At 38.1% G+C, this 23,009-nt stretch overlaps 1 protein-coding gene and 1 pseudogene across 1 annotated transcript in view; both read left to right on the forward strand.

Moving 5' to 3' along the window:
• Positions 1–23,009, forward strand: part of ENTHD1 (ENTH domain containing 1) — a 110,433-nt gene that overhangs the window by 41,365 nt on the left and 46,059 nt on the right. The window contains exon 4 of the mRNA XM_036250768.1: positions 3,687–3,810. Coding sequence (XP_036106661.1) covers positions 3,687–3,810 — 124 coding nt within the window. The remainder of the gene's footprint in view (positions 1–3,686; positions 3,811–23,009) is intronic.
• On the forward strand, positions 19,828–20,508 carry LOC118624279 (annotated as a pseudogene).

The following is a 23,009-nucleotide window of genomic DNA, read 5'->3' on the forward strand; positions in this document are numbered from 1 at the left end:
ATATAGTCAAGTTGCAGTATACAAAATCAATGTATAAAAATTTATGAAATTCCTATATACAAACAATAAAATTTCAGAAAAATAAATGAAAAAGAACACAATTCTTTTTGCAATTGCAACAAGAACAATAAAATACCTAGGAATAAAGTTAACAAAGGATGTGAAGGACCTATATACTGAAAACTACAAAGCATTATTAAAAGACATTGAAAAGGATATAATAAAATGGAGAGATTCCATGTTTATGAATTGGAAGAATCAACATAGTTATAATGTCTATATTACCAAAAGCAATATACACATTTAATGCAATCCCCATCAAATCCCAATGATATTTTTTAAAGAAATAGAACAAAAAATCCTTAGATTTGTGTGGAACTACAGAAGACCCCCAAATAGCCAATGCAATCTTCAGACAAAAAGAATGAAGCTGAAGGTATCACACTACCTGACTTTAAATTATACTACAGAGCAACAATAATCAAAATGGCATGATATTGGCAGAAAAACACACAAACAGGCTAATGGAACAGAATTGAGAGTCTAGAAATTAAACCACATGTATATGGGCAAATAATTTTTGACCAAGGGGTCAAAAACATACAATGGAGAAAAGAAAGCCTCATCAATAAACAGTGCTGGGAAAATTGGAAAGCCACATGCAAAAGAATGAAACTAGACTATAGTTTGTCCCCATGCACAAAAATTAATTCAAAATGGATCAATGATCTAAATTTAAGATCTGAAACAACAAATTATATAGAAGAAATTATAGGTACTAAACATATGGACCCGGTCTTAGAGAGGTTTTTATGAACTTGACCCCAAAGACAAGGGGAATAAAGGCAAAAATAAATGAATGGGACTATATCAAACTAAAGGCTTCTGCATAGCAAAGGAAACCACCAACAAAACAAAAAGGCAACCAACAGAATGGGAGAAGATATTTGCAAACAACAGCTCTGTCAAGGGGTTAATATCCAAAATATATAAATAACTCATACAGCCCTGGTTGGGTGGCTCAGGTGGTTGGAGCATCATCCGCTACAACAAAAGGTTGTGGGTTTGGTTCCCAGTCAGGGCACATACCTAGGCTGCAGATTTGATCTCTGGTCAGGATGCATATGGAAGGCAACCAATCAATGCCCCCCTCTTTCCTCCCTCTCTAAAATCAATAAAAACACATCCTTGGGTAAAAAAAAAAAAAAAAAAAAAAAAAAGAACCCAACACCAAACAAACAATTCAATTAAAAAATGGGCAGAGGAGCTGGACCCTTCTCCCAAGAAGACATACAAATGGCCAACAGATATATGAAAAGATGTTTAATTTCACTAGCTATTAGGGAAGTGCAAATCAAAACTACAATGAGACACCAACTCACACATACTAGAATGGCTGTTGTCAACAAGACAAGTAGTAACAAGTGTTGGATAGGTTGTGGAAAAAAAATGAACCCTCATTCACTGCTCATGGGAATGTAAACTGGTACAGCAAGTATGGAAAACAGTACAGAGGTTTCTTAAAAAATTAAGACTAGAGTTACCATATAATCCAGCAATCTTTCTTTGGAGTATCTACCCCAAAATTTGAAGACATTTATTTGCTACAACATGGATGGACCTTGAGAATATCACTCTGTGTGGAATAAACCAGTCAGAAAAAGCTCAGAACCATGTGATCTCACTTATATATGGGATATAAAACTGAAACTCATAAACACAGACAACAGTATGGTGGTTACCAGAGGGAAAGGGGAAGGGGATGGTAAAGGGTAAAGGGGGCCAAATATATGGTGATGGAAGATTATTTGACTTTGGGTGGTGGGCACACAATGTGATACACAGATTATGTATCATAGAAATGCACACTCGAAACATATATAATCTTATTAACTAGTGTCACCTCAGTACATTTAATTTAAAAAATAAAATGAAAAACTTGATCTATTAAGAGGGTGAAAATGCAAGCTACAAACTGGGGCAAAATATTTGCAAACCAAGCCCTGGCCAGTTTGGCTCAGGGATTAGAGCAACGGCCCCGCAGACCGAAGAGTTGAGGGTTTGATTCTGGTCAAAGGGACGTATCTCGGTTGCAGTTGGGTCCCTGGCCCTGGTCAGGGTCGTGCAGGAGGCAACCAGTTGATGTGTCTCTCTCACATTGATGTTTCTCTCTCTCTCACACTCCCTCACTCTGTCTGAAGATAAATGAAAACATATCCTCAGGTGAGGATTTAAAAAGCAACGATAAGAACTCTTAAAACTCAACAGTTAAAAAACAAACAATTCAGTTAGAAAATGAGCAAATGATATGAACAGTCACTTCAGTAAACACAGATGGCCAGTATGCAAGTGAAAAGATGTTCAACATCACTAGCCATTAGGAACATGTAATGTAAACACCCAGTGAAATATCAAAATGGCTAAAATAAAAAATAGTGACAACACCAAATGCTGGTGAGTATGTGGAGAAATTGGAATATATGTGTGTGTGTGTGTGTAGGTAGGAATATAAAATGGTACAACTACTCAGGAAAATAGTTTGGTAGTTTTCTTTATGAAACTAAACATGCAACTACCACACAACTCATCAAACTGATCACCAAGACAGCTACTAAGTGACTAGCAGGCAAGCAGGCAGTGTATACAGCATTGATATGCTGGACAAAGGGATGATCTGTGTTCCAGGTGGGACAGAGTGGGACAGCACAAGATTTCATCACACAACTCAGAATGGTGCACAATTTAAAACTTATGAATTTATATCTGGGATTTTTTTTTAATCCTCACCTGAGGATATTTTTCCATTTATCTTCAGGTAGAGAGGGAGGGAAGGAAAGAGAGAGAGAGAAAAAAAAAAAACATTGACGTGAGAGGGATACATCAACTGGTTGCCTCCTGCATGACCCCAACCAGGGCCAGGGAACAAACCGCAACCAAGGTATGTGCCCTTGACTGGAATCAAACTCGAGATTCATTGGTCTGCGGGCCAATGCTCTAAACACTGAGCCAAACTGGCCAAGGCTGAAATTTTTTTATTTAATATTTTTGGAGAATGGTTGACTGTGGATAACTGAAGCCATAGAAAGCAAAACCACAGATAAAGGGGGACTACTTGCACAGAAAATATGGATGAATTTCACAACCATTATGTTAAGCAATGGGAATCAGATACAAAAGAATACATAGTATATGGTTACATTTATATGAAGTTCAAGAACAGACAAACTCATTGATGGTGATAAAAGATGGAATACTGTTTACTAGTGATGGAGGGGTAGTATCAACTGGAAAGGAACTTGAGGGAACATTCTGGAGCAAAGGAAATGTGGTAATTTAGCTATACACATAACGTTAAAAGTTACTGAGCTTTATACTTAAGGTTTATGCATTTACTATGTTAATTAGACTATAATAAATTACTATTAAAAATCCCCATTCATAGGGGGGGGGGAGACACATCCAACCAATCCCACTACTTAGACTTTTTTTGGATCACTCTATACTCAGAGGATACCCAAGTGTATGAATAACTTATGTGTGAATTCTTTCAATCATAATGTGTTTATACATTTTGCATATAGCACATATAGATTGTATCTCCATAAATTGCCCATCCAATGTAACAAATTGAAGCAATCGAATTCATTTATTTTTCAACTTTAATGTGCTTTCTTGTTTTCTGTAAGGACCTGATGCTATTTTACGAGGATGATCTGAAGCCACTCTTGCCAACAGTTCCTCCAGCCATTATCTCGTCACCTACATGGTTGTCAGAAGGGCAAGCAGAAGACTGTAACCACTGGGATGCAGGTAAGTTGGTTAAAGAATAGGAAGTTTACTCAGAAACATGAATAAGAAACTCTGGGCCAGGACTTTTTTTTACCAGATTTTATTTTGTGAAATAAAACAGCAGCTTTAATTTAACTTTGATAATGAGGGACAGGACTAGTATGGGCAAATTCAACCCACATGTGATTCTGTAATCTTTTTTTTTTTTTTTTAATCCTCACCCGAGGACATTTTTCCATTTTTTGTTCAGGTAGAGTGGGAGGGAGAGAGAGGAACAGAGAGAGAGAGAGAGAGATTGAGAGAGAGAGAGAGAGAGAGAGAGAGAGAAACATCAATGTGAAAGGGACACATCGAGTGGCTGCCACCTGCACAACCAACTAGGGCCAGGGACAAACCGCAACCAAGGTACGCGCCCTTAGCGGGAACCGAACCCGGGCCTCTCAGGACCGCAGGCCGACGCTCTAACCGCTGAACCAAACCGGCCAGGGCTGATTCTGTAATCTTATTTTACCATTTGTCTCAATGCATTTTTTGTTGTTTTGCTTCAAAAATTATTAATTACAAACCTTAAATCTTTTATGAATGTTAAGAGCAGAAAAAATTAATTTCAGTTCCTTTTCTCATTTGTATTAACTTCTCTTTGATAAAGAGTTAAAATTAGGGTGTTTTCCAGAGCAAGCATTAGATGAAAAGCAAGATGCATGGTATCCCACAAATTGGTTAATTACCTTTTGAATAATTAACATTAGAGAAAGGCAAAGTATACAAAATTGGTCTCCAATAAAGTACACTATTAAATTCCAACTAGGCCCTACTGTTACTCACGATCTGATTGATTCATTGTTGAGCCATTCCATCCTGTCTCTATTCTCCATGAACTCTCAATTTTCAGTACATTCTGCCTCTTGATTTTATCAGAAAATAGCATGAAAGATCTTCTGCCACGATGAGAGTGAAGCTTTTTCATTAGTATTTTTCATCCCCTCATATATCTTTGCTTTTATACTCACCCAGGCATCCTTTCCCTTATCACAGAGGTGGCTCCTTATGTTCTGAGTTTCATCCTCTCCCTCATCTTTGGACCATGCACCTCATTTTCCCCCTTAAATTGATCCCCAATATCCATAATATAAAAACTGTAGATTAGTATAAATTTATTTTACAAGTTCATGTTTATATAGTTTTCTTATAAAACCAGTTGTGAGAATGGTGAGAATATTTTAATAGACACAAAAACAAGAAGCTGTGGGTTATGGTGATATTTGCAGCACAAAGATGGTGATATTAACATGGATAATTAGTTATAAGTGGTTACAATTTTGTAGACACCTTGCTTTGTATTCTTAGGATACACTTTATGTAAATTGATCCAGATCCAGAAGCTTGAAAGAACAGTAAGGAAACATTTATGTATTCTTATTAATAACCCTATACATTTCCCCCACCCAACATTTTTTAATAGACTTTATTTTTAAGAGCAGTTTTTTAGGTTCACAGCAAAATTGAGCAGAAGGTACAGAGATTTTTCATACACCCTCTACTTCCAAAGAAGCACAGCTTCCTGTACTATTAACATCCCACACCAGATGGTACATTCATAGGAGTCAATTAAGCTACATTAACACTTTATGATAACCTACATTATCACCCAAAGTCCATAGTTTACATTGGGCTTCACTTTTGGTGGTGTACATTCTATGGATTTTGACAAATGTGTAACATGTGTCCACCATTCTATATAGAGAAGTTTCACTGCCCTAAAAATCCTCTGTGCTTTGCTATTCATCCCCCGACCCCTCTCTACCCCCTGGCAACCACTGATATTGTAACTGTCTCCATACTTTTGTCTTTTCCAGAGAGTCATATAGTTGGCATCATATAGTATGTAGCCTTTTCAGACTGGCTTCTTTCACTTAGTGATATGCATTAAGGTTCCTCCATGTCTTTTCATGGCTTGATAAATCATTTCTTTTTAGTGCTGAATAGGATATACTAGGGTACTTATACATTCACCTACTGAAGAACATCTTGGTTGTGTCCAAGGTTTGGCAATTATAAATAAAGCTGCTGTAAATAACTGTGTGCAGGTTGTGTGGACATGTTTTCCCTGCCAATGTTTTCATACAAGTGAAATTGACTATAGGGGACACATGGAGTGGCTGCCACCTGCACGACCCAACCTGGGCCGGGGACAAACTGCAACCGAGGTACATGCCCTTAGCGGGAACTGAACCCGGGTCTCTCTGGACTGCAGGCCAACGCTCTAATCGCTGAGTCAAACCAGACAGGGCGTGAAATTGACTATAAAGGAGCATCACTGGCAAAAGTGAAGAGGAAAAAAATCACAAAACATGTCACATGAGGGATGATTCCACCATTTTGCTTGGGTAGGACTCATCTTAATTGGAGGAGCTTTTCCTATTTATAAGTCTGCCTTTTCTCCAGGCTTTCCTTTACATTGATCTCAGAGAGATCTTTCTCAATTGCAGATCTTAGCATTTCACTTTAAAAACTTTCAACAACCCTGGCCGGTGTGGCTCAGTTGGTTGAGTGTTGTCTCATGTTCCTGAGAGGTCGCTGGTTCGATTCCTTGTCAGGGCACATGCCCAGATTGCAGGCTCAGTCCCCAGTGGGGGCTGTGCAGGAGGCAGCTGATAGATGTTTGTCTCCCTCTCTCTCTAAAATTGATAAAAACATATTTAAAAAGTTCCCCACTGCCAATAGGATGTCTAATATTTTTCGTGCTGTCATATAAGACTTTTCATAGTCTGGTCCCAGCCAACTTCTTTGGCCTCATCACCCAATAACTGCCAATATTCACAGTGCTTTGTGACATTCTATTACTTGTGTAGTTTATTCTCCTTAGAATGTCTTGTTCCAGTTACTCCAGATCTGTAATACATTGCTCAATTTTATGGCATAAAATAATCATTTATTCTGTTCATGGATTCTCTGGGTAAGGAATTAGAACAGGGCACAGTGGGAATGACTTATCTCTCTGTTCCATGACATATATTTGGGCCTCAGCTGGAGACCTCAAAGGCCAGGCACTGAACCATCTGAAGGACCATCCACTCATGGATCTGGGAGTTGATGTACACTGTCAGCTAGGGGCCTCAGTTTCTCTCCATGTGGGCCTATTCATGTTCTCTCCACATGGGCTAGTTTGGGCTCCCTCACAGCACAGCATAGTGGCTGTGTCCCAAAGGTGAGCATCCTGTGACTGAAAGGACTAGGTAGAAGCTGAATAATCTGGAAAGTTATGCTGTGATACTTCCTCCCCACTCAGTTCATCAAAGCAATTACAAAGTCTTGCTCAAGTTCAGGGGGAGAGGACAAGGGACTCCCACCTTTCCACGGATGTGTTAATATTTTACTGAAAGAAAAGCATATGGGATGGGATGTGTGTTAGTACAGTCATCTTTAGAAAATACAGTCTGCCACAGTCCTCCACCAAATTATGAATGCTTGACAACATCCTATTCAAATAGCAAGGCCCAGCTCAAGTGTCACTGCTGCTATGAAATGTTCTTACACACTAATTTGTCCTTTCACTATGTTTCCACAGGACTTTGCTCTACCCCTAGAATACAACTTATAGTTTTGTACCTAAATATTTTATGTTCTATTTTTAAATTACATAATAAGTAAGTATACTCTTTTTTTTAAATCCTCACCTGAGGATATGTTCATTGACTTTGAAAGAGAGAGAGAGAAAGGAAGAGACATTAGTGCGAGAGAGAAACATCAGTTGGTTGCCTCCCATACGTGCCCCAACCGGGATTGAGCCTACAACCTAGATGTGTGCCCTAGGTGTGTGTCCCACAGACTTTTGTTGTATGGGATGAAGCTCCAACCAACTGAGCCACTTGGCCAGGGATATACTCTTATTTTTAAAAATTCAAACAATGTAGAGTCAAAATCCCTCTTGACTATCCCTTACCCCGACACAGTCCCTGCCCCAGAGTTAACTTTTATTATTAATTTGTTGGTTACCCTCTAGACCTTTCTCTGTGCATTACATACATTCATGTATCTTTAGAAGTCTGTAGAATTGACTTTATTTTGTTTCAGAACATTGTTCTGTATTTTTCTGAAACCTTTTTTTCCCCTGACAATATCACTTGATAATCCTTCAGTGTATGTTAACATTTAGAGATTTATCATAATTTTTTTAAACTCTTGCACTGCCTAGATATTTTAGTTTATTTCCCTGCTGATAAACATTTTGGTGTTTTATATTTTTCACTATTTCAAATAATGTTTAAATTAATATCTTTGTGCACATATGTGAGTGTATCTTTAGGGTAGATTCCTAGAAATAGAATCCCTGGGTCATAGTGGATGCCCATTTTTAAAAAAATTAATACTGCTAAATAACCCCTCAAAATATCAATGCTTTAGAGTATATAAGAGAACTATTCACACACCAGTAGTACTCATCAGCACTTGATCTTTTTCAAGTCTTATGTTTTTATCACTTGGATAAAGGTTGCATTGCATAGTAGGTATAATTTGTATATTTCCATGTATTCATTGTATATTTCTATTTTCTCTTCTGTGGATTGCCTGCCTATATCATTACTCCATTTTTTTTTTTTTTTTTTTTTTCGGATTGTGTGTTGTTCATTTAAGTTGATTTTGTAGCATTTTTGTATAGGTGTTACAAATCCTCTCTGTTATTTATGTTGCAAATATCTTACAGGCTATGAATTGTCTTTAAACTTTATAGTTTTTTGGTGTGTGTGTATTTTTATAGAAGTTTTGTGCTTCATATAGTCATACTTATTCCTTTTTTTCTGAGCTTTTGTTTTTGTGTTTTTAAGAAGGATTTTTCTACACCAGGTTCAGAGTGCATATTCACCATATTTCAGTTTAATGGTTTTAGTTCTTTAACCTATCTGGAGTTAAAGTATTTATGAATGTTTTAGATAGGACAGTGGGCATTCAGTATCTAAATATTTATTGACTAATTCATTTTTCTCTTCTGTTTTGAGATGACTCTTTAACCTGTACTAAGTATCTGTATCTGTTTAACAACTCTATCCTATTCCAATGATCCATTTTTCTATTCCTAGTCTATTTAATTTTTTTTATCTTCACCCAAGGACATTTTTGCATTTATCTTCAGATAGAGCGGGAGGGAGAGACGGAGGAAGAGAGAGAGAGAAACATCAATGTGAGAAAGATACATAGACTGGCTGCCACCCACATGACCCCAACTGGGGCCGGGGACAAACTGCAACTGAGGTACGTGCCCTTAGTGGGAACCGAACCAGGGACTCTCTGGTCCACGGGCTGACAGTCCAACAACTGAACAAAACTGGCTAGGGCAGTCTATTTAATTTTTATAACTATTCTAATAATGTGCCATCGTATGAATGTATCCTGTTTTATTTAACCAGTATTATGTTAATGGTTACTTAAGTTACTTCCATGTTTTAACCATTATAGATAATGATAAAATGACAGCTTTCTCCTCTTTCAAATAAAGTAGGATTTTTATTTATATTTTCCCACAATTTGAAGCAGATTCTAAAATACATTAGTCTGAATTTCTTTTGGTAAATTCTGTCCAGCTCACTAACTTATCCTGTCAACAGATGGTTCTAATTTCCATGTTATAATTTTGGCAACTTCAGCCTCAGGCAAAAATAAAGTAGGAAAGTCATTCTGGTACAGCATCCTCAATTCTCCTTTTCTTCCTACCTTCCCCTGCTTAGGCACACAGTGATCTACTGTTTACACTCTGGCCTGTGGTATATGGGCGTACTTACCCACACCAACACTTGATCTTTGCTTCACTGAGCCCATTCCTTTCCTTTCCCCTCTGAGTGACCACTCTTTTGAATGTTGTGCTCATCATTCTTTGATTTTCTTTATAGTTTTACTATATATGTTTATACTCTGAATAATGTATTATTAATTTTACAAGCTTTTAAATTTTATCTAAATATAGTCACTCAGAATTTCTTTCTCTGTGACTTCTTATCACTCAGTAATATGTTCTTAAGATTCATCTGTGTGTGTATATGGTTGTCATTTGTTTTCATGGCTGTATAGTATTTCATTGTATACATATATTACAGTGTATTAATTTATTCTACTCTAGAACACTATCAGTATGGTGTCACATGTTTTTTGTATTGTAAACAGTGCTATTTATGAACATACTTGTAAGAGACTCTTGGTTCTCATGGACATTTTATGCCCTAGAGAAATTGCTGATGGTTCAATATGAACATCTTTGAATTTACTAGAAAATGCCAAATTGTTTTCTAAAGTTCTAGTTGCTCCATGTCCTCACCAACCCTTTATAGTGTCATTTTTGGGGCTCCAACCTGTTGGATGAGATTGGTATCTCATTAGTTTTAAATTTATTTTTTAATAATTAAATTAAGCATATTTTTAAATGTGTATGGTTTCATTTATATATCTTCACCTATGAAATGTCTGTTTGTATTTTTTGGCCATTTTTCCATTTAGTTGTTTGTCTTTTTCTTAATTGATTTGTAGGAACTCTTTATCTATTCTGGAGGCTAACATTTTACTTTCTGAATACATTTTTCAAGTTCATGACTTGTCTTTACTTTTTAAAGAGTCTTTTTAATAACAACTAAGGAAATTGAAGATGTAATCAAGAAACTCCCAGCAAACAAAAGCCTAGGCCCAGATGGCTTCACAGGGGAGTTTTACTGAACATTCAAAGAAGATCTAACACACATTCTCCTCAAATTATTCAAAAAAAAATCAAAGAAAAGGAAGAGTTCCAAACTCTTTTATGAGGCAAGCATATTTCTAATTCCAAAACCAGATAAAGACAATACAAAGAAAGAAAACTACAGGCCAATATCCCTGATGTACATAGATGCTAAAACCCTTAACAAAATATTAGCAAATCAGATCCAGCAATACGTTAAAAAAATTATTCACTATGACCAAGTGGGATTCATCCTAAGGATGCAAGGCTGGTACAATATTTGCAAATCAATAAATGTGATACACTGCATAAACAAAATGAAAGATAAAAACCATTTGATCATATCAATAGACACTGAAAAAGCATTCATATCTCGACATAATAAAGGCCATATATAAAAAACCTATAGCCAACATTATACTCAATGGGCAAAAACTAAAAGCATTTCCCTTAAGAACAGGAACAAGACAAGGATGTCCACTTTAACCACTCTTATTTAACATAGTACGCCCTGGCTGGTTTGGCTCGGCGGTTAGAGTGTTGGCCTGCGGTCCAGAGAGACCCAGGTTTGGTTCCCGCTAAGGGCACGTACTTTGGTTGCAGTTTGTCCCCAGCCCTGGATGGGTCATGTGGGTGGCAGCCACTCGATGTGTCCCTTTCATGTTGATGTTTTTCTCTCTCTCTCCCTCCCTCCCTCTCTCCCTTTCACTCTATCTGTAGATAAATGCAAAAATATCTTCGGGTGAGGATTAAAAAATAATAATAATTAAATTAAATTAAAAATAACATAGTCCTGGAAGTCTTAGCCACAGCAATTAGACAAGAAAGAAAAATAAAAGAGATTCAAATTGGAAAGAAAAAAGTGAAACTGTCATTATTTGCAGATGATATGGTATTGTACATAGAAAACCCTAAAGACTCCATCAGAAATTTACTACAGCTAATAAATGAATTTGGCAAAGTAGCAGGCTAGAAAATTAACATAAAAAAATTGATGGCATTCTTATACACCAATAATGTACTCACAGAAAGATAAACTAAAAAAAAAAAAAAAATCCCATTTACCATTGCAGCAAAAAAATCAAGTTACCTAGGGATGAACTTAATCAAAGAAGTAAAGGACCTATTCTCAGAAAACTACTGGACATTGAAAAAAGAAATAGAGGAAGATATAAAAAATTGGAAGCATATACCTTGTTCATAGATTGGAAGAATTAACATCATTAAAATGTCCATACTACCCAAAGCAATCTATAGATTCAATGCAATCCTTATTAAAATACCAATGACATATTTTATTGAACTAGACCCAATACTCCAAAAGTTTATATGGAACCAAAAAAGACTCCAAATAGCCACAGCAATCTTGAAAAAGAAGAACAGAGTAGAAGGGATCACAATATCAGATATTGGGTTATACTACAAAGCCATAGTAATCAAAACAGCCTGGTACTGGCACAAGAACAGACAGATAGATCAACTGAACAGAACAGAGAACCCAGAAATTGACCCAAGACATTATGCTCAATTTATATTTGACAAAGGTGGCAAGAGCATACAATAGAGTAAAGACAGCCTCTTTAAATAAATGGTGTTGGGCCGCTGGTTTGGCTCAGCGGTTAGAGTGTTGGCCAGCAGACCAGAAAGTCCTGGGTTTGATTCCCAATAAGGGTATGTACCTCGGTTGCAGTTTGTCCCCGGCCCCAGTTGGGGTCATGTGGGTGGCAACCAGCTGATGTGTCTCTCTCACATCAGTGTTTCTCTCTCTCCCTCCCTCCCCATCTATATGAAGATAAATGCAAAAAAAATTTTTTAAATAAATAAATGGTGTTGGGAAAATTGGACAGCTACATGCAAAAAAAACCACCAAAAAACGAAGCTAGACCAGCAACTTACACCATACACAAGAATAAACTCAAAATGGATAAAACACTTAAATGTGACTCGTGAATCCATCAAAATCCTAGAAGAAAATGTAGGCAACAAAATTTCAGACATCACATGCAGCAGAATTTTCACTGATAAAACACCTACGGCAAGAGAAATAAGGGAGAAAATTAATACATGGGACTACATCAAACTAAAAAGCTTCTGCACAGCAAAAGAAACAAGTGTAGAAATGGAAAGGGGCCCTGGCCGGTTTGGCTCAGCGGTTAGAGTGTTGGCCAGCAGACCAGAAAGTCCTGGGTTTGATTCCCGCTAAGGGCGCGTACCTCGGTTGCAGTTTGTCCCCGGCCCTGGTTGGTTGTGCGGGTGGCAACCACTCGATGTGTCCCTTCACATCGATGTTTCCCCCTCTCTCTCTCTGTTCCTCTCTCTCCCTCCCACTCTACCTGAACAAAAAATGGAAAAATGTCCTTGGGTGAGGATAAAAAAAAAAAAGAAATGGAAAGGGAACCCACTCTATGGGAGAGCATAATTGCCAATGATACATCAGATAAGGGGCTAATTTCCAATATATATAGAGTGCTCATACAACTCAACAAAAGGAAGACAAAGAATCCAATTAAAAAATGGGCAGAGGACCTAAATAGACACCTCTCCAAACAGGACATATAAATGGCCAAGAGACATATGAAAAAGTGCTCAACATCTCTAATCACCAGAGAGATGCAAATTAAAACAACTATGAGGTATCACCTCACACCTGCCAGAATGGCTACCATCAACAAATCGCCAAACAACAGTGTTGGCGAGGGTGTGGAGAAAAGGGGACTCTTATCTAGTACACTGCTGGTGGGAATGCAGACTGGTGCAGCCACTATGGAAAACAATATGGTGTTTCCTCAAAAAATTAAAAATGGAACTGCCATTGACCCAGTGATTCCACTTCTAGGAATATATCCTAAGAAGCCTGAAACACCAATCAGAAAGAATATATGTACTCCTATGTTCATAGCAGCACTATTTACAATCGCTAAGGTCTGGAAATAGCCCAAGTGTCCATCAATAGATGAGTGGATAAAAAAGTTTGGTACATATACACAATGGAGTACTAAGCAGCCGCAAGAGAGAGGTCTCTTATCCTTTGAGATGACATGGAGGGACCTGGAAAGTATTATGCTAAGCAAAATAAGCCAATCAGAGAAAGACAAATATCATCTGATCTCACTCATTTGTGGAATATAATGAACAATACAAACTGATGAACAAAATAGACCCAGAGACATAGAAGTAGGGTACAGACAGACAAACCTCAGAAGACAGGGACTGGGGGGAGGGAAGAGATAAACCAAATAACTTATTGCATATATATATAACCAATGGCCATAGACAACAATGCTGGGGGGCGGAGCAGCCAGGATCAGGAGAAGGGTATCAATAGGGGGAAAAGGAGAAATATCTGTAACAAAAATAAATGAATACAAATTGCAAAAAATAATATAATAAAGAGTCTTTTGAATAACAGAAGTTCTCAGTTTTAATGAGGTAGAATTTTATTCCTATGGTTTGTACTTTTTGCATCTTATTATTTTAAAAAATTCTTTCTGTTTCAAGACCATAAAGATTCTTCTATGTAAGTTAATATTTTTATAGTTTTGCTTTCCACAATTAAAATTTTAATGCAGCTGGATTGGTTTTGTGTACGGTGGAAGCAAGATTCTAATTTTACTTCTAAATGGATATCCAGCTGTCCCAGCATCATTTTATTGAAAAGTCTGTTCTTTCCTGGCTGAACTGTAATGCTATCTATATCCTAAAGCAAGTTTACACATATGCATGGATTTGTTTCTGGGCTCTTTATTCTGTTTTATAAGTTATTTGATTATCCCTGCACCAACAAATAGTTTTAATTACTCTGTAATAATTCTTGATGACTTCCTTCATCAGGAGTGTTTTGTCTATTTTTACTTTCTGCTTTTCTACAAAAATGTTTGTCAAGTTCCTTGAAAAAAAAAATCCCCTATTACAGTTTTGATTGGCACTGTCAATCTTTAAATCAATTTGGAGAAGTGACATCTTTACAATATAAAATTATTCTATTTATTTTAATCTTCTTTCATGTACTATATATTACTTATTTATTTTTATCTTCTTCCAAGGGTATATTCTATTGATTTTGAGAGAGAGAGAAACATCTATTGGCTGCCTCTCGTACATGCCCCAACAGGGGATCAACCCCCCAACGTAGGTATGTGCCCTGACCAGAAATCAAACCTGCAACCCTTTGGTGCACAGGATGACACTTTAATCAACTGAACCATCCAGCCAGGGCTAATGTATTATATCTTACATAGTTTTCTCCATACAGGTTTTGTGTATCTTTTGTTAGATTTAGTTCTAGGTACTTTATGTAATTTTGTAGCTACTGTAAAAGACATAATTTTATAAATTGTACTTTCTAACTGTTGATGGTGAAAATGAGTGAAATTAATTTTGTGTATTGATTTTATAACTGGTAACCTTTCTTAATCAATTCTTATCAAATTTTTCTAATTTATCTGTAGATTCTGCTGGGTTTCTTATGTTGAAAATTATCTGTGAATAATGGCAGAGTTGTTTCTGTGTTTGTAAACCATATACTTTGTTTTCTTGCCTCGCCATGTAGGTAGAACCACTCAGTGCTGAATGAAAGTGTGATCGTGGGCTTCCTAGACTTAGTCTGTAACCTAAAGAGAATGGTTTCATCGTTTGCCATTAAAACAGGTTTATTGTATGCATTTCTGAAGATCTCCATTCCTAATTTAATACTTTTATTATGAATACATATTGAATTTCTCTATTTTTAGCATTTATATTAATGATTATAGGTTTTTCTCCTTTGAGCTGTTACTTTTGTAAATTAGTTGATTTCTAAATAGTAAAACAACCTTGCATTCCTGGAATAAACCCAATTTGGCCATGACATATGATGTGTGTGTGTGTGTGTGTGTGTGTGTGTGTGTATATATATATTTATCTGGGTTTGATTTGCTAATGTTTTGTTTAGGAATTTTGCATCTATATCTGAGTAAAATTTACCAGAAATGTCTTTTCTCATATTCTCTTTGTCATGATTTGACACTGGGATTTTGCTAGATTAATAAAAAGAGTTGGAAAGCATATTTTTTTAATTCTCTGGAATAATTTGTGTAGGAGTGTTCGTGAGTGAGATGCTGAGAAAATACATAAGGTATTCTGCTAGTTCGCTGACTGTGGTGCTGACAGGAGGGCTGCAGGCAGGGAAGGCAGCTCTATATCCAGAACATGAAAGCAAAGCACTGTACACTTTGTGATGGAGGGGTCCAATGTAACCAACTGAACACCAGGTAACTGCTGTTTCCCCTTCAAAATGGGGCCATGCTAGGGGTGGAACATTAACCTCTACTTTTGGCAGGCTGGGCATCAGCAGTTGTGGTAGCCAGGTCACCTTGATGAGGGGAAGCTCATGTTGCCACACCCATGCATACCCTCCATCCCTGGAACATGGCCAAATCCAATGAACAAACAATAGAATGACTAGGGAAAGAGGATGATTGATGGCCATTAAACAGAGCATCTTTCCACCTGATTTTGAGAGTTTCCTCTACAGTGAATGTCCCCTTGTAGTTTTTATGTAGGACATGAATATCTTCACATAGTATACATATACATCCTGAAAGGTCCATTCATATATTTCTTTGTCACCAATCTTCCAGTCTTATTCTTTCCAAGTCCCTGAGTGCACCCATCAGCCACTACCTATAATTGCATCTTGCCTTCCACGTGAAGTGTATGCATCCAGATGTACTGTTTGCAGTTCTACTTCGGAAGATTTTCCTACTGTTTTTCACAGGCACTTCTGAGTAGAGCTATAATTAAGCAGTTGCCCACTTCTGACTAGTGACAGATTCATTTGTAAACCAAACCTATACTTTTCCCTCTTAACGGTCAGTTCTGCAGGGAGCTACAGGTGTAGATTAAGGGGAAGTTAGTGAAAGAGTGGGAACAGGTTCCAAGGAGTCTGAGCCACCTGCTTGGATGGCTTACATGGGCCTTCTGGGCCAGATTGATCTGGTCTCCTATATGTCATTTTGATTTCACAATGGAAGCTACTGTTCATGTCCATAGTTATTTGGTGTCCTGTGGTGTAGGCAAAAGAAGGCATGGCCGTACTCAAAGTCCCAGAGGTCAGTTTTGTGATGCTCTTACTGGGGCCTCTGAGAGGCTGCATTTAGCATCTATCTCTTGGCTAACTTGCACTGGATCTAGGTTATACTGTCAGGGCAGCTTATACCATGGCCTGGGTCTGCTGCAGAACCTTTTCTTGCTTTGAAGCACATTCAAAACTGGCGGGGTAAATGATCAGAGCAGAACACCCAAATGAGGTATACATTGCTTCCAAAATTCAAAGAGGCCATGATTACTGTGATTTTTTCCTTTGTGTTGGGTAGTTCGAGGTTCAGCAACTTGCCTCTCACTTTAGAGGAGATATTCTGACATGCTCCAGACCACTGTGTAAACATTGCACAGGTGTGGCAGGCCCTTGAACTTTCCCAGGACTTATCACCCACCTTTTGCCTGCTTTTAGCACCAGAAATGCTTGCTGCCCTCTGCTTAATAAGTCCAGTTAGCTTTGTATTGTCAATGTAATGGACCAGTGTGATGTTCTGTGGGATATCAAGAAAATCCAGGTCCCTCTTAATAGAGAGAGTTGACCTAGTGTGAGGCAAGACAGTAAAGGTATACTGTGTCCCATCCACATGAAGCTTAACTGATTGTAATTATCTTTATTAATAGAGATTTACAATAATTTAGGCTGAGAGCTGTACACTAGATGCCAGGGGCTGTGTTGATTTGCTCTAGTAAGGGTACCATAGCTGGAACTACAGCTATGATTGGTATCAGCACCTGATTATATTTGCAATAATCTACCGTCATTCTCCACAATCCCTCTGGCTTTCCAGAAAAACAGGCAGGTTATATTGGAACGTGATAAGAATCAAGTCTCTGATGGTGGCAGTAATCTCTGCAGTTTCCCCTGAAAGATTTTTTTTGGAGTGAAGGGTTGTAATTCTAGGGGCTTCTACCTCTTCCTTCTAACCATAATACAGTGATACCTCGGTTCTCGAACATAATTCGTTCCAGGAGGACGGTCGAGAACCAAATTGTTCGAGAACCGAAGCAATGAAACCCAATAGGAAATAATGGAAACTGGATTAATTCGTTCCAAGCCCCAGAAAATGCCTATTTACTGGCCTAATTTGTATATAATATGTAGAAAAACATAAGTCTCAACAAGAAATAAAAGTGTACAGTATGTCTAAGGGTTAAATTCAGTGTAAAGCGTGACTCTCTCCACAAAGAGTGACTGACTCCACAAAGCGTGACTCTCTCTCTGCACTCACACTGATGACGCAAGCAAGGTGCGCTGGGCCGAATGAACGCCATTCGGCTCAACTCGGCTCATCTCGGAAGTTCGAGTTCCAAATATTTGTTCGGATTCCAAGACAAAAGTTTCTCGAATCTCCTGGTCGAATACCGATTTGGTTGAAATCCGAGGCGTTCGAGAACCGAGGTATCGTAGTCTGAACTCCATGGGTCGTGGAACCAATGTGGGGATTCTGCCCATTATATGTTCTGAGACCATGAAAATAACTAGAGGTAGGTCTGTGGTTTTACTGGGCCCATTGTGAGGTGGAGCCTACACCAACACTTCATGTACCACCTGATTTCCATAAGTTTCTGCTCAGTGGAGTTGATGGATCTCCAGCGATTAGTGTCGGTTAAGAGCCAGCATCTAACAAGACCTGGAAATTCTGTGTATTTCCCTTTCCAAGTACAGTTGTGGTCAATGGCTTCAGGTACCTCTAGGGAAGGATTAAAGGAAGATTTAATATATATGTCTGTAGTGGAATTTCGGGATTCTTTCTCAAAGGGATCTGACATTCCCCTCAATCAAGAGGTTTTGGCTCTGTGAACTGGCTTAGGTTTAGGAATTGGGTAAGAGACCACAAACCCCACCATGATGACACTAGTTAAATCTTCTACTTTTGTATGTCAAAAGAGCACTTAGTAGGCTGCTCATCTATTTCTTATAGATCTTGTGATTAATTAACCATTACCATACATCCCTGAAAGTAAAAAACAAAACCAAAACCAAAAATCCTGATATCTTTCCATTCCTGTGGCTTACTATGGTTATTGTGCCTAGCCTGTCTCTAAGAGTTAAGCACTACCATCTGGCTTCTACTACTCCAGGATGCCATTATTTCCACTGAGATCAGGGGACCTAATTCCACTGTGTCATCCCTATGGTCATCTTCAGCCTACAGATGACAACCACCATAAGGATCTTCAGCAGTGCTGGTGCCCCATCACTGTACATTCTTTAATGCCTTGGTGAAAGCAGTATCCTCCAGGGCAATTAGAAGGTGGCTGAACATGTTGTACATGACAGATTTATCCCACAGTCCCATGTTATGGAGACTTTGAGCTTCCTTTACAGTGTTCCAGAGAAGTGCCTTTTTCAGGTCACTCCTAAGTCCTATACACCTTCTCTCTCACTTTCTCACTCTCTGTCTCTCTCTCCCTTCTCTTTTCAAGTCCTGCTGAAATGTCAATCTAGGGAGGCTTTCCTGAACATATTATTAAAAACTGACACCACACCACCACCACCATTGGCACTCCCTATCCCTCTTCACAGCTTTATTTTCTTTGTAGCACTTGTCATCATCTGACATATGTGTCTATTTGATTTAGTAAGAGAATAGTACAGGAGTTCCCCAGACCACCCACAGGTATCAGAGCAAATCTGCCATTAGCACGGCGCTGACCCTGGGCTCTGCTCTTTGCTACTTCTAGGTATATGCAATGCATTTCAAGCAGTTGCCTATTAGTTTTATATGCTGCTCATGAACTGTGTGCTTTGCACTAATGTCTTCCACTTTGAGGGTAGTTTCTGTATGTTTTCACATTTCCCTGAAATAGTCTATATCAATCACCAGCACATTGCAAAGCATTCTTCAAATTAAAGAACTGATGACAGAACTTTGAGAGGTTATCATCATAGTAACTTTGTATTATGTGGTTGGTATTAATAAAGCCAATTAAAACCTTTTTTAACATAATTGTTCCTTCTTTTTACTTCAGAAATATGGGAAACATGATTCATGCATGAAAAACAGACATAGATAAAACTATTAAAGGCTTACTTTGAAATAAATGAATAGAGCAAAGCCACAATTATTTGCAGAACCCAGTTAAATAATTAAAAGACTAGAAAGATGAATGGTAACTACTTGGAAAGATTCTACCTTTCAGAGAACCATGCAGAGCGGGTTGAGCCTTCAAAGTCCTAAAATATGTGGCTGTGGGTTCAGGGTTTATTGATTGAATTCTGCTGGCATGGGAGCCTCTGCAGAGAGAGAGCGAGAGAGATGGCCATGGACAAATGGATTCCTTTAGAGCTTCGGGACAGGATGCCCTCTGTGGTGACAGAGCTTGTCCTGGACAACTGTCGGGCTAAGGAAGGCAAAATCAAAGGCCTCACAGATGAGTATGAAGAACTGGAGTGCTTCAGTACAATCAAGGTAGTCCTCACCTCAGTAGCAAACTTACCAAAGTCAAACACACTTAAGAAGCTTGCACTAAGAGATAACAGAATCTCAAGGGGGCTGGAAGTATTGGCAGAAAAGTGTCCAAACCTCACACATCTAAATTCATGTGGCAACAAAATTAAAGACCTCAGCACAATAGAGCCACTGAAAAAGTTTGAAAACCTCAAGAGCTTAGACCTTTACAACTGTGAGGTAACCAACCTGAACAACTACCAAGGAAACGTGTTCAAGCACCTCCCACAACTTACATGTTGATGGCTGCGACTGGAACCTCAAGGAGGCCCCGACTCCGACACCCAGGCTATGTAGAGGGTTTGGACTACAACGAGGAGGATGAGGATGAGGAAGAGTATGGTGAGAATGCCCAGGTAGTAGAAGACGAGGAGATGAAGAAGAGGAGGTGAGTGAGAGGAAGAGGAAGATGAAGAAGATTTTAGTGAAGAAGAAAGGGGTCAGAAGCAAAAACCAGAACCTGAAGATGAGAGAGAAGATGATGATTAAATGGATATCCTATTTTGAAAAATCCTTATTGTGATTTGACTGTTTTTTACCTGTACTTCCCCAACCCCACCCCCAAACTTATTTTCTTCTGATTGTAACATTGCTGTGGGAACAAGAAGGAAAAAGTGTAGTTGGGGTTGTGGGGAGAGGGTAGGTAGGAGGGAGGTGGAATAAAATACTATTTTTGCTGCCCCCCAAAATAAATACAATAAAAATGCCACCTTTTATTTGTCACGCAGTGCCCATTTTTTTCCATTGTGATGACTGAAAGAAAAATTAAGAGATACTGATTTTTAAATTATTTATGAATTTTAGGTCAAGAAGCCATCCAACATAAATCTTTTACTACATTACTAACGAGTGTATATTATAAAAAGTCATATAACCCTTCTGACATTTCAAATCAGGAGAATCAAGCTTAATCTAAACTAAGATGACAGGTTCTTCATCAAAATGACTGTGACTTCTCAGGTGTGTAAGTCCCAAGATGACTTTATTTGCATAAAACAGATGGCTGTGTATCTATTTCCAAGAGTGATTAAATTATTCATTCTGCAAACATTTACTGATACCTACTATGTGCCAGGTACTGTGCTAACTGCTAGATATACAGTGATGAACAAGATATCTGCCTTTATGTGGCTTCCAGTGGTCTAATCAGACGTGATCAGATCTAACCAGACAAATAAGGTAGGTGTTAGGATAGGAGGAGAACACAGAAGGGCACCTAACCCTGACTTTGGATGTTCAACTAGAACCTGAAGGATAGGTAATGATAAATGGTCAACACATGTTGTGTGTGCTGGGTGTAGTCTTGAGCATTTGTAATTCATTTAATCTTTGTAACAATCTCATAAGATAAATGAGGAAAATCCACATCGTGTAAATAACTTGTTCAAGGTTACAGAGCTAGGAAGTGGCAAAGTCAGTATTTAGATCAACATAGTCTGATCCCAGAGCCTATGCTAATATGTTTTAACCCTTTTAACTGTGATTCAGCCAGAGATCCCTTTAATGTCATGATCCACTCACACACATTCACACATGCACCTGAAAAATAGTTTTGCAAACAATAATTATTGGCAGTATACTCTAATCTATTCTCTTTTATTCTAAACAGTTTTACTTAAAAAAATATATTGGACACAATTCACAAAATTGATTTTATAACCCACTAACAAGTCACAGCCACAGTTTGAAAAATAGTTGACCACACTATTTTCCCTCATACACAGAATGAACCAGGCCAAGTGAGGAGAGAAGAGAGAACATCTTAGGCAGAGAATAGTATGAATGAGAGAGACCAGGGATGAGAGAAAGCTTCATAGGTTAGAACAACGGAAGGAAATTCAGCAGGGTCTCAGGATTAAGTAGATGACAGGAAAGATACCAGATGAAGCCAGAAAGGTAAACAAAGTCATATTAGTAAAGATGACCATATGATTTATTGTCCAAACCACAACATTTTTTAAGTAAAAGGGGGCACAATTAATTATGCCAGGATAACAGATATAAACCTGGAGCTTCCTAGGCAAAGTGGCATTGCCATGGTCTTAATGTGTTCCCCTCAAATATGTTGAAAACCTAATGCCCACGGTGATGGTGTTACGAGGTGGGGCCTTTGGGAGGTGATTAGGTCAGGAGGGTGGAACCTCATGAATGGAATTAGTGATTTATAAAAGAGACTCCATAGAGCTCCCTAGCTCTTTTCACCGTATAGAGTACGTAGTAAGACGTCAGCAGTCCACTACTGGGAAGAAGGCCTTCACCAGAACCTGACTATTGTCATCACCCTGATCTTGGACTTTAGCTTCCAGAACTGTAAGAAATTAATTTCTGTTGTTTATAAGCTACCCAGTCTGTGGTATTTTGTTACAGCAGCCCTTACGGACTAAGACAGACCTGTATGCCCAGTCTTTCCAACACTTGTTATTTCTCATCTCTGATTGTAGCCATTCTAACAGGTATGAATGATAGCTCATTGTGGTTTTGATGTGCATTTCCCTGATGATTAATGGTGTTGAACACCTTTGCATGTATCTGTTGGCCATCTTATGTCTTCTTTGGAAAAATGTCTATTTGGATCCTCTGCCCATTTTAAAAATTGCTATGGAGTTGTATGAGTTCTTTATATATTTCTTATATTAACCCCTTTTCAGATATATGGTTGGCATATAATTTTTTTCCATTCAGTAGGCGGCCTTATCATTTTGCTGATGGTTTCCTTTGCTGTCCAGAAGCTTTTTAGTTTGATGCAGTCCCAGTTGTTTATTTTTGTTTTTGTCGTCTTTGTTTTTGGTGTCAAATCCAAAAAATCATGGCCAAACCCAATGTCACAGAGCTTGCCACCTGTTTTCTTCTAGTGGTCATGATATTTTTCAAGCCATGGCCTCTTCTATGCCAGTTTCATTCTTTTGCATGTGGTTGTCCAGTTTTCCCTACACCATTTATTGAAGAGTCTGTCCTTTTCTCATTATATATTCTTGTCTGCTTTGTAGTAA

Source organism: Molossus molossus, unplaced genomic scaffold, assembly GCF_014108415.1.
Source record: "Molossus molossus isolate mMolMol1 unplaced genomic scaffold, mMolMol1.p scaffold_m16_p_10, whole genome shotgun sequence".
NCBI classification, from domain to species: domain Eukaryota; kingdom Metazoa; phylum Chordata; class Mammalia; order Chiroptera; family Molossidae; genus Molossus; species Molossus molossus.